Source organism: Hemiscyllium ocellatum, chromosome 19 (assembly GCF_020745735.1).
Source record: "Hemiscyllium ocellatum isolate sHemOce1 chromosome 19, sHemOce1.pat.X.cur, whole genome shotgun sequence".
In the NCBI taxonomy this organism is placed as follows: Eukaryota; Metazoa; Chordata; class Chondrichthyes; order Orectolobiformes; family Hemiscylliidae; genus Hemiscyllium; species Hemiscyllium ocellatum.
This window is the reverse complement of record NC_083419.1, coordinates 37934430-37948020: the sequence shown is the minus strand read 5'-3', so window position 1 is coordinate 37948020 and position 13591 is coordinate 37934430. Positions and strand designations below refer to the sequence as shown.

Sequence of the window (13591 nt, the reverse complement as noted above, 5' to 3'; positions counted from 1 at the left end):
GGTAATTAATGCATCTCATGGACAAGTAAAATAAAGCTCAAATTAACGTATTTTCTCTTTATAAACAAATTCTATAACAGATGTCATAAGCGTGAGAAATAGAAATCCATGCTATTAATTCCAAACAAAAAAAGTGTTAAAATTTATGAGATAGTGGTAATGCATCATATTAAATTAAAAAGAACTCTAATATATAATTTTATGTACCTGAGTGGCAGCTGTCTGAATTGTGACCAACACATTTAGCTCATAATACATCAAAACAACACTCTTAGAACAGTATCAAACATGGGAAATCAGTATTCACGAGTTGTGGTACATAAGAAGTGAAAAACAGCTATACGGTAATGAATTACATCATTAATCAAAGCATTGAAAGATGTCAAAGCGCAAATGAACAAATGGTTAGTAATTAAAATTATATTGTGCTTTAGTCTTTCAAGGTCCAGTTCTGTATCAACTTTACAAATATCATGCTGGTCTTGATAGGCTGTTACTTTGAATAATATCAAATTTTCTCAATATGATATAGCATATATAAATAGAGCCATCCTTCTACTTTGTAAAATGGTATGTCAAGTGCTAACATCATGATTCACAGTTTCACAGCTTAAAATTCTGTCACTTGAAAGCAATAGAAATTATGTGTTATGAATCTGTCAGCTGTTGCATGTGAAACTCCACCAGCGGCGCAAAGTTTCTGAAACTTGCACCCAATATATTTGAAAGACAGAAAATAGAAGCTGGAGAATGGCAGTTGACCCATTGAGCTATTCTGCCATTCAACCTGATCACAACTGATCTTTTATTTCAATGCTACACTCCTGCTCTCCTCCAATATTCCGGAACACCATTAGCACGTAGAAATCTATTTTATTCTAAAATATGGCTTAGTCTCCCCGGCTTTCTGAGGTGGAAGATTTCAGAATTATGTAAGATGCATCATCATCCTTATTATACATTCAGAACAAGCGCCCAGGTAAACCATTCAACTGGTTAGATCTGCTTTGCTATCCAATAAGAACGTGGCTGATCTGCTTGCGTTTCAAATTCCGCATATTTCCAAATAATACTCGATTATCAAGAATCTGTCTTAAAATTATGCAATGATACTAACTCCACTGGCTTCCAAGTCAGATAATCCAGAGGCCTAACAACCCTCTAAGAAAAATAAAACTTCATCTCTGTCCTGAAAGGACAACCCTTAATTTTAAGTGGTTAGCACTGCTGCCTCACAGCACCAGGGTCCCAGGTTCAATTCTCGCCTTGGGCGACTGACTGTGTGGAGTGTGCACATCCTCCCCGTGTCTGTGTGGGTTTCCTCCGGGTGCTCCGGTTTCCTCCCACAGTCCAAAGATGTGCAGGTCAGGTAAATTGGCCATGCTAAATTGCCCATAGTGTTAGGTGCATCAGTCAGAGGGAAATAGGTTTGGGTGGGTTACTCTTCGGAGGGTCGGTGTGGACCTGTTGGGCTGAAGGGCCTGTTTCTACACTGTAGGGAATCTAAATCTAAAGAATTGCCCCTAGTTCTGGGCTGACACCATAGGGGAAGCATCCTTTCCACATCCACCTTGTCAAGACCAATCTTAGACACTTTTATGAAGACAACTCTCACTTTTCTAAACTCCAGTGCAAACAAGTCCAAATTATTCTCCTAAGACAACCAGTTCATTCAGATGTCAATCTAGTAAATTGCCTCTAATGTGTTTATATCCTTTAAATTATATGAACATTATGGCACACAGTATTTGAGACATGATTTCATAAATGTCCTGTAAAACTGAAGCACAACATCCTTACATTTGCATTCAGTTCCTCTCATAGTAAAGCAACATCCCATAAGAATTCTTAATTATACTGTACTTGCATGCTAACGCTTTGGGGCTTGTGCATCAAAACACCCAAATTCCTCCGAATTCTGTAGCCATTCTCCACTTGAGTGATACTGTCTTTTCATTCTTTCTGCCAAAGGGAACAACTTCACATTTTCTGACATTAAACTCCATCTACCAGATTTTTGCCCACATCCTCAACCTATCTATATGTTATCAGCTACTTCCTTACGTCTTCCTACTTCCCTACCTATCTTGGTGTTATCCGCAAATTTAGCTCCCATGCCTTTCCTCCCTCAGAGCCATTTATTTAAATTGTTTAAAAAAAAAGCCTCAGCATAGACACTTGCAGCATGTCACTTGTCACATCATGCTAACCAAACACAGACCTCTTATACACAATCTCCATTTTCTATCAATCAGCCAATCTCCTAAACATGCTAATATGAAACCTCAAGCTTTTATATTTCACAATAATCTTGTTCAATTCTAGCATGATCCCCACCAGAAATGTTAAGCTAACTGGCCGAAACGGTTTTTTTTTGCCTCCCTCTCTTCTTGAGTAGAAGGGTTATATTTGTTACTTTCCAGTCAGATGGATCCTTTCCTGAATATAGCAAATTTTGCAAAATTAACACCAATGCATTCCCCAGAAGGATGTCCATCAGGGTCCAGAGACTTGTTGATCAATTTGCTTTACTCCACTTCCCTCCTGATTATAATTTCATGAAGCTTTACTCTGCCTTGTACTTACTTATTTGCAGCTATTACTGGAAGCATTTTGTATTCACGGAACAAAATATTTACTGATTTCATCAATCCTTCCCTTGTTAACTCCTATTAATTCCCCATTCTCAATTTCTGACCAAAAAGTCTAACTCTTCTTTAAATAGCTGTAGAAATCTTTGTTATTGGTTTCTACATTCTTAGCTAGCTTCCACTCCGTCTAATTTCTTACTTCTGATTAACCTTTTAGTCATTCTCTGCTGTTCTTTATATTCTGACCAATCGCCTGACCTGCCACTCACCTTTGCGCAATTATACGTTGTTGCCTCAACTTTGCAGTTTTCCTGAACCACTTTTGATTGCCACGTATAGTGGGTCCTCCCTTTAGAAATTTCTTTGATAGTAGGAATACACTTATTCTGAGTATCTTGGAAATTGGAAAATGATACTTAATTTTCATACTCCCGCCTCACGGAAGTTACCTGTTATATCAGGGTCATACTTCAGGTCTTAAAATACAATTATACCAAAACTTAATATGAACTTATTTTTGAATTGACAATCAACGTATAGATCAGTTAAGTGTGGCAATTTTTCATATCTGTGACATAAGTAAATATCAGCAAAATTTCCAGATTAAAATAAAATAAAATTTCACTGTTTAAAAAACTCTAACTGATCAAACATTGCACAAAAAAAGAGATTTCTGTTCAAGCACAGCTTCACTTTTACACTTAGGAAAATGGCATTTTTGACAAGGCTATAGATACTTACATCCCATATAACCAAATCACTTATGGACATCAAGATCTCTGCTATATCCTCTCTTTCATAATCTAACTTCCCAAAGTGGAGGGCTTATACATTCCACAAGAAGATTGGTTTTGAAACAGTAAAATCTTTGCGGGAGAAAAGCTTCAAAGCATTAAAGGATTTTGCTGCCTACAAGTCATATATTAATCGTCTTTTGATGTAATAATTGACTTGTTTGGAATGCATACATGTAAGTGACCTAGCAGTGAACTTTCAAAGAGTTTCGCATTTTTTCCTCTCACCTTTCTTCCTTTTCCTCTATCTCCTTAGAGTACAGTAGCCACCAGACAACCACAGTGAGGAGACACGATGATTTGGGATGTGGGACTTTTTTGTCTATCTGCTGTCAATATCTCTCTGTGGTGATGAAGTGGTAAAACTCAAAGCCTCAGCTTATTTCATGAAATACTACATCCACCTTTCGCCAATCCTTCTCATCCCCAAGAGATGAAATTAATTAGTGAGCTTGCATGGAATGCAGCCCTATTCAAACACACAGCTTATTATTATAATTCAACTAATTTTTTGTCAAGAATTTGCTCCCATTCATATCTATATTACTAGAATTTGGACAATATGGTGGCTTAATAGAGGTTTATAAAATAGACAAGGTCTTTTCCTCGGGTTGGTGGAGTCCAGAACTAGAAGGCATAGGTTTAGGGTGAGAGGGGAAAGATATAAAAGGGACCTAAAGGGCAACTTTTTCATCGAGGATGGTGCGTGTATGGAATGAGCTGCCAGAGGAAGGAGTGGAGGCTGGCACAATTACAACATTTAATAGGAAGGATTTAGAGGGATAAGGGCCAAATGCAAGCAAATGGGACTAGACTAGTTTAAGATATCTGGCCAGTATGGGCGAGTTGGACTGAAGGGTCTATTTCTGTGCTGAACATCTCTATGACTCTAAGACTCTAATCTGCAGAGAATCATAAAACTACAAACTAATGTAAAATAAATCAGCACTGCAAAGCAGCTAATTTCAAATGTCAATGCATAACATAGTATCCACACCCTCAAGTACCACTTGTGGAGGATATATATTGACAAAAAGTTAGAATTTTCCCTTAAAAATGGGTAGTTCCAGCTAATTTTAGAAACCTCAACTTTTTTTATTCTTAAAAATGTATCTGCAGGTAATGTGCAAATGACATTTTTGTTGACCTATTGATCAACAATACTTTCCCTAAATCTCCCTGAATCACCATTTTCTTTCCCTTTACATAACACTCTGTGCTCAGTGAATGTGTGGGCAGGGTCGGGAGGGGGTGGTGTGGTTGGGGTTTACATTCTGAGAACTGCAACAGCACAGGCCCCTTCTGAGTCTATCAGAGATGACAACCATTTGGGACTTGAGCATTAATGAACTGATGGAGATGCACAGACTTGGCAGGGGTTGAGAGAGATGCCACTGAGCACCAATAGAGAGGCGGAGCCATAGACAGGCACCCAGGAAGCGTCATCTCGAGATATTCCACTTCCACTCTGCCAAGGAGCCAAATACCTTGATCAAGTCTGGGAACGTGGTTAAAACTGTATTGTGCAGGAGGGTCTCAGCAGGCTACAGCCCTCTAGGCTCTGGACCAGAATATGCCTGCAAAAATATCTATGGAAAGGCAGAAAAGTAATCAAAAGGTTTCCTCAAGTTCAGCTACCACTACTGAGGTGCCACCGAGATGTAATGGCAGGGATAAGAAAGATTAAACAACATTGAAGTTATTTTAGGTGCACAATTGTCAGCTTTGTGCAAATTTCGCCTAAAATGATTACACATATGAATGTAATTCTAGTGGTTAGGAGTGCTAATGAGTTTTCATAGGATATAATGAATTCAAATGAGGTTCCTGACTATCAACTCATCTGAAAGATTCTGAAAACATAAAGTAACAGAACATCCAGCACAGGGTGATGGTGAAGGAGGGTGCTGAGCAGGACAGATTGAGCACTATTTCAGGACCGAGAGTAGCAGGTAATGATGGTGAGAGAGGGCACCAAGCAAGACAACTAAAGCAGTCAAATGGACTATCTTTGGAGGAAAGGGTGATGTGTAGTGAAGCATCAGACAAACAAAAGGATTTTCTCAACTAAGATGCAAACCACCGGCTTAAAATAACAGATTTGTTTTTCTTGCTTAACCTTCATTTCTCTTCAATGTTTGTAATGACCTGATGCCAATGGAATAACAAATCCCTGCTATATATGTCTAGACGATCTGTGTTCAAATTTCATGCCACGTTAAGAGCAAAGTTCCAACCTACTGTCAAGAAATGGACCTTTGCTTCCTACCCAATTAAATTCTTCCAACCTTTGCTTCTAAAACTTCTGGAAGAGCCTGAAAGATTCCACTTATGGAATTTATTCCTGAACAAGGTAGAGCAGGCCAAATTTATCACCTCATGGGGAACATATTTTTAGACATTAGATATGACTACTTAAACTGGTGTTGTCTGTATGCAAGTGATATTTATATATATAAAATAATAATAAATGATAAATTTTATCTCAAATATTTGTTTTAACTGGAGTACAAATGGAGAATTATGGTTCAAAGTAAGTATAAATTGCATTGCTAACTGAAACCAGATTTGTAACAATGATACCTGTTTCCTCATATTTGGACTGGATGGTGTTGCTGATGTTTTGGAAATGTAATCAGGAGGCATTATATACATCTTCCAAGTAGCTGTGGAGCTATGGGTTTTCTCTGCAGCATAACATCGCCATAAGGTCTATAAAAGTCAAGATTTTAAAATTTAGCTGTAGTTAATAGTTATTTTTATAGCCATAAATGATTACAATATAATGCAATAAATTACAAATGTTGGGAAAAAGCCATAAATAAAGGATCGTCCGTTCAAATGATACTCTTAAGAAACTTAAATTATTCAACTAAGAGAACAGATTGCAGAAAGATTTAACAGGGATCATGTTTAAAAATTTGAAATTCAGAAGGATCTTTTCAAAAAAAGGGATGGTGGGGTATCTTTTACATGAAAGAACATGATTGTTGCATCAACTTACAGAGATTGACAGACTGTTGTTACATAATCTTTTCCAAAGATATCCAGTCATGAGTTGGAGATGCCGGTGTTAGACTGGGGTATACAAAGTTAAAAATCACAGAACACCAGGTTGCAGTCCAGCAGGTTTAATTGGAAGCACACTAGCTTTCGGAGAATCGCTCCTTCATCAGATGGTAGTGGAGGGTTCAATCCTAACACAGAACTTATAGTAAAAGTTTGCAGTGTGATGTAACTGAAATTATACACTGAAAAATTGATTGTCTGTTAAGCCTCTCATCTGTTAGAATACCATGATGGTTTCACTTCTTTCATGTGTAAATCACAAAACCTTTTATAAAAAGTTGCTTTCTCAGGTTAGCTGTTAACAAAGGTGATAGCTAGAAATATGTTGAAGGTGATCAATAGTCACAGGTGAGGTGCGGAAAGACTGGAGGCTGGCAAACGTGGCGCCACTGTTTAAGAAGGTTGGTAAAGACAAGCCAAGAACCTATAGACTGGTGAGCCTGACTTTGGTGGTGGGCAGGTTGTTGGAGGAAATCCTGAAGGATAGGATGTACATGTATTTGGAAAGGCAAGGACTGATTAGGGATAGTCAACATGGCGATGTCGCTTGAGAAATCATGTCTCACAAACTTGATTGCGTTTTTTTGAAAAAGTAACAAAGAAGATTGATGAGGGCAGAGCAGTAGATGTCATCTATATGGACTTCAGTAAGGAATTCGACAGGGTTCCCCATGGGAGACTGATTAGCAAGGTTATATCTCATGGAATACAGGGAGAACTAGCCACTTGGATACAGAACTGGCTCAAAGGTAGAAGACAGAGGGTGGTGGTGTAGGGTTGTTTTTCAGACTGGAGGCCTGTGACCACTGGAGTGCCACAACGATCGGTGCTGGGTCCTCTACTTTTTGTCATTTACGTAAATGATTTGGATGCAAGCATAAGAGGTACAGTTAATATGTTTGCAGATGACACCAAAATTGGAGATGTAGTGGACAGCAAAGAGGGTTACCTCAGATTACAACAGGATCTGGACGAGATGGGCCAATGGGCTGAGAAGTGGCAGATGGAGTTTAATTCAGATAAATGCAAGGTGATGCATTTTGGGAAAGCAAATCTTAGTAGGACTTATACACTTAATGGTAAGGTCCAAGGGAGTGTTGCTGGACAAAGAGACATTGGAGTGCAGGTTCATAGCTCCTTGAAAGTGGAGTCGCAGGTAGATAGGCATTTGGTATGCTTTATTGGTCAGAGTATTGAGTACAGGAGTTGGGAGGTCATGTTGCGGCTGTACAGGACATTGGTTAGGCCACTGTTGGAATACTGAATGCAGTTCTGGTCTCCTTCCTATCGGAAAGATGTTATGAAACTTGAAAGGTTCAGAAAAGATTTACAAGAATGTTGCCAGGGTTGGAGGATCTGAGCTACGGGGAGAGGCTGAACAGGCTGGGCCGGTTTTCCCTGGAGCGTCGGAGGCTGAGGGGTGACCTTATAGCAGTTTACAAAATTATGAGGGGCATAGATAGGATAAATAGATAAAGTCTTTTCCCTGGGGGCAGGAAGTTCAGAACTAGATGGCATAGGTTTAGGGTGAGATGGGAAAGATATAAAAGAGACCTAATGGGCAACTTCTTCACACAGAGGGTGGTACGTGTATGGAATGAGCTGCCAGAGGATGTGGTGGAGGCTGGTACAATTGCAACATTTAAGTGGCATTTGGATGGGTATATGAATAGGAAGGGTTTGGAGGGATATTGGCCAGGTGCTAGCAGGTGGGACTAGAATGTGTTGGGATATCTGGTTGGCATGGGCGGGTTGGACCGAAGGGTCTGTTTCCATGCTGTACATCTCTATGATTCTATGTTAGCCCCCTGTGTTCTCTGTTTATGCCATGATATTTAGATTGATTCCAGTCTAAAAAGTGAGATAACGGTGTTTTACATGAATGCATGCAGTTTTTGAGCAAAGTACAATGTAACCCTGCAAGTACAAACTCACCCCACAAAATATATGTGTGCATGTGGGTCTTTGTCTGTGTGTGTGTTTGTCTGTCTGGGTTGGGGGTTGTGAGTGTGAGAAAGTGTATGTGTGTGTGTAGTGAGTGCAGAGTGTCTTAAATCTGTGAAGGAGTGCATGTGTGAGTGTGGGAGTGTGTGTGTCTGTAAGGGTGTGTGTGGGTGTCTGTGTGTGTGTCTGTGTATATGTGTGTCTGTCTATGTTTGTATAGGAGTGCCTGTGTGTGAGAGTGTGTGTGTATAGGAGTATCTGTGTATGTGTATAGTGCAATGGTGGTCACCAGTAATGTGACATGAACCCAAGGTCCCGGTTGAGGCCCTCCTTATGGATACCGAACTTAGGTATCAGCCTCTCCTTGGCCACTTTTCGCTGCTGCCTGTCCCAAAGTCCGCCTTGGAGGATGGTCACCCGAAGGTCCGAGGTCAAATGTCGTGGACTACTGAAGTGTTCCCCAACTGGGAGGGAACAATCCTGTCTGTTGATTGTTGTGCGCTGCCCATTCATCCATTGTCATAGCCTTTGCTCGGTACAACTCCATACAACCGTGTCACAATACACGCTGCAAGACGTGTCAGAGTGTGGACATAGATACCACCATTACGCGTAGGAACACCTCCCACCTTGTACATGGCAGGTACTCATGTGACTCAGCCAACATTGTTTATCTTATACGTATATGGCAAGGATGCCCGAAGGCATGGTACATTGGGGAAACCGAGCAAAGGCTATGACAATGGATGAATGGGCAGCGCACAACAATCAACAGACAGGAGTGTTCCCTCTCAGTTGGGGAACACTTTAGTGGTCCAGGACATTCAACCTCAGACCTTCGGGTGACCATCCTCCAAGGCAGACTTTGGGACAGGCAGCAGCGAAAAGTGGCCGAGCAGAGGCTGATAGCTAATATCGGTACCCATAGGGAGGGCCTCAACCGGGACCTTGGGTTCATGTCACACTACAGGTGACCACCATTGCACCACACACACACACATACTTCACTACATGCACACACATACACTTTCTCACACTCACAACCCCCAACCCGGACAGACACACACACACAAACAGACAGACAAAGACTCACATGCACACATATATTTTGTGGGGTGAATTTGTACTTGCAGGGTTACATTGTACTTTGCTCAAAAACTGCATGCATTCATGTAAAACTCCGTTATCTCACTTCTTACATTAGAGTCAATCTAAACATCGTGGCATAGACAGAGAACACAGGGGGCTAACACCTTCAACATATTGTCTAGCTATCACCATTGATAACAGCTAACCTGAGAATGCAACTTTTTAAAAAATGTTTTGTGATTTACACATGAAAGAAGTAAAATTATCATGATATTCCAACAGATGAAAGGCTGAACAGTCAATCAGTTTTTCAAAGTATAATTTCAGTTACATCACACTGTAAATTTTTGCTATAAATTCTGTGTGTTAGGATTGAGCCCTCCACTACCACTTGATAAAGGAGCGATGCTCCGAAAGCTTCCATTAAACCTGTTGGACTATAACCTGGTGTTGTGTGATTTTTAACTGTCATAAGTAGTCAACTAAACAACTAACCAGAGGAGCAGGGTCCAAAAACATCCTCTCCCTCAATGATGGGGAAGCCCGCTATGTTTGTACAAAAGACAAGACTGACACAGTGCAACCATCTGCATCCAAAAAAGTGCCAAGTGGATGATTTAAGTCAGCCTCCTCTGAAGTCCCAACATCACAATGCAAGTAGGTATTCAATAAATTCAACTCTTCATGATATGAAGAAACAGCTGAAGACATTGGATACAGCAAAGACCTTCAACCCTGACAATATCGCTATTGCAATCCTGAGGATGAGTGCTCCAGAATAAGCTTTACCTTAGCCAGCTTTTCCAATTCACTTACAGCGCTGACATCAGATATGTCTTGTCCATGAAAAAGCAGAAAAAATTCAATCCACCCAACTATCAGTCTATGCTCAATCATCATTAAAGTAATGAAAGATCTCAACAGGTAGGTAGCAACTTACACAGTAATAATCTGCTCATTGGTCAAAATATGGGCAGAAGAGTTGAATTCTGGAGGTGAGGTGAAAGTCCTTTATATCAAGACAGCATTCAAGTGTGGTATCAATGAACGTCAGCAAAACTGAAATTAATGGAAATTGGAGGGGAAACCTGCAATGGTTGAAGAATTAATACCATTTTTGGAGCTTGCATATCATCAATAGAAGACGAGAGCTGGAAATCATGCGAATAGAAGCTAATAAAATATTCATTGGCTATTTTTTAAAATACATTTAGGGATGTAGGGATTTCTGATGAGTATGCATTTATTTCCTATGCCTAGTTGACCTTGAGAAGGTAATGCTGAGCTGCCTTCTTGAATTGTTGGTTAGAGTCATACCTCACTATTTAAAAAGAGGAGTAGAGAGCAACCAGAGAATTATGGACCAGTGAACCGGACATCAGAAGTGGGGAAGATGCTCAAGTACATTGTCAAGAATTTTGTAGCACAGCACTTAGAAAACAATGGGTGAATCAGTCACAGTCAGCATGGATTTACAAAAGAGAAATCATGCTTAACCAACCTATTGGAATTCTTCAAGGATGTAACTAGTAGACTTCATTGGGGATGCCAGTCTATGGGGTTTACATGGACTTTCAGAAGCTTTCAACAAAGTCCCACATAAAAGAGATTAATGTGTAAAATTAAAGCATATGGTATTTGGAGTAGTATTTGAGAGGCGTAGAGAATTGGTTAGCAGACAGGAAATAAGATTATGAATAAATGGTTCTTCTGAATGGCAGATAATGGCACTCAGTCATTTCAGGGATGAATATTATAACCCGAGCTATTCAGTGTATATGGTAAGGATTTAGATGAGGGAACTACACACAATTTCTCTAAATTTACAGATGATATAGAACTAGATGGAAGGGGATGCAGGGATGTTGCAGTGTGATTTGGACAAGCTGAGTGAGTGGCCAATACATTGTAGATGCAATATAATGTGGATAAATGTAAGGTTATCCAAACAAAAACAGAAGTTGCTGAAAATCTCAGCAAGTCTGGCAGCATCTGTGAAGAGAAATCAGAGTTAATATCTTGGGTCCAGTGACACTTCTACAGAACAAATTGTAGCTAAGAGGGGGACGGGTGAGATTAAACGATAGGTGGAGATAGAGTCCAAGGAGATGGGGTCCATTACTGGCTGACAATTGGTAGTGTGGGTTAGCAGCCCATGTGATAACAAGGGGGTGGGGAAACCCTGGGGATAGGTGCTCAAGCCTTAAAATTGATGAACTCAATATCAAGTCCAAAAGGCTATAGAGTTCCCGAGCAGATAATTAGATGCTGTTCTTCCAGCTTGCAGAGTTTCATTGGAGCACTGTAGCAAGACTGAGACTGAGATGTTGGCCACGGAACAAGGTAGTGGTGTTGAAGTGGCTGCAACTGGAAGCTCAGAGTATTCTGAGAAGTGGTCACCCATTCTGTACTTTATTTCCCCAGTGTAGAGGAGAACACTTGTGAGCAGTCAATACAGTTGACGAGACTGCATGAAATGCAGGGAATGTACTGCTTCACCTGGAAGTTATGTGTGGGGCCTTGGATAGTGAAGATTCAAATGCAGTTCTTTCAGTTTTTTGAAAAATTATCCACTTTGAATGGCTGTAAATTGAGAGAGGGGAATACTTAAATGAGACATGGGTGTCTTTGTTCACCAGGGGAAAGTGAGGATTGCAGATGCTGGAGAGTCAGAGTCGAAAAGTGTGCTGCTGGAAAACATTCCTCTTAAAGGGCTTATATCTGAAATGTTGAGTCCCCTGCTCCTCAGATGCTGCCTGACCTGCTGTGCTTTTCCAGCACCACACTTTGACTCTGTCTTTGTACACCAGTCATGGAAAGTAAGTACATAGATGCAGCAAGCAGTAAAGTAGTAAGTATATTGGCCTTCATAATGAGGGGATTTGAGTAAAGGAACAAGAATGCCTTGCTGCAATTACATAGGACATTGGTGAGACCACACCTGGAATATTATATGTAGTTTTGGTCTCCTTATCTGAGGAAAGGTGAACTTGCCACACAGGGAGTACAGTGAAGGTTTACTAAATTGCTTCTTGGGATGATGTGGAGGTACCAGTGTTTGACTGGGGTGGAACAATGTTTCCAATAGTGGGGGAGTTCAGAACCGGGGGACTTGGGAGATTCTTGCTCCCTGTACGGATGAGGAAAAGGACTCTGGACAGGATGAGCCAGCTGACCACGGCACCATGGTGCAGAAGGTCATTCAAGAGGTGGGAGCAAATAGACAAGTAGTGGTTATAGGGGATTCTATAATTAGGGGGACAGATAGTATCCTTTGCAAGCCAGATCGGGAGTCTTGCATGGTATGTTGCCAGGGTGCGGGACATCTCTGACTGGCTTGAAAGGATATTGGAGCAGGAGGGGGAGGATCCAGTTGTTGTGGTCCACATTGGTACTAACAACATAGGCAAAACTAGTGAGGAGGATCTGTTTGGGGATTACAAAGCACTAAGAAGGAAATTGAAGTGCAGGTCCTCAAGAGTCATAATCTCTGGATTACTGCCCAAGCCACGTGCCAATTGGCATAGGGATAAGAAAATTAGGGCAGTAAACACGTGGCCATGTGATTGGTGTGGGAAAGAGGGATTCCACTTCATGGGGCATTGACATCAGTTTTGGAACAGGGGGGATCTGTACCGTTGGGACGGTCTCCACCTGAACCGATCAGGTACCAATGTTCTACCAGGACTTTAAACTTCTGAGTTGGGTGGGGAAGGGAAAGTGAAAGCGACAGGGAGTATGGAGCTAAATGGAAAGATAAGCAACAGAATAGCAAATGTGCAGGTGGATTTAAACTCGAGGCAGACTGGGAATGCAGCAAAAAGGAAGGATAACTTAGGACCTCTTATGACTTCCAATATCTCTAATGATAAAGTTAGCATTAAGGCACTTTACCTGAATGCTCGTAGCATTCATAACAAAGCAGATGAACTGATGGCACAGATCATAGTGAATGATTATGATGTGGTAGGCATCACAAAGACGTGGTTCCGGGGGAGGTGGGGGGGGGGGGGGGGTCAGGACTGGCAGTTAAACTTCCAAGGATTTTCAACTTATCGAAAAGACAGGGAGGTGGGCAGAGGGGGTGGGGTTGCCTTGTTAGTT

The 13591-nt window shown here is 40.9% G+C and overlaps 1 protein-coding gene across 1 annotated transcript in view; it reads right to left on the bottom strand.

Annotated features, from left to right (window-relative positions):
* The window catches only part of kcnq1.2 (potassium voltage-gated channel, KQT-like subfamily, member 1.2), a 358931-nt gene that overhangs the window by 260842 nt on the left and 84498 nt on the right, over positions 1-13591 (bottom strand). The window contains exon 9 of the mRNA XM_060840067.1: positions 5969-6097. Within this exon, the coding sequence (XP_060696050.1) occupies positions 5969-6097 (129 nt within the window). The remainder of the gene's footprint in view (positions 1-5968; positions 6098-13591) is intronic.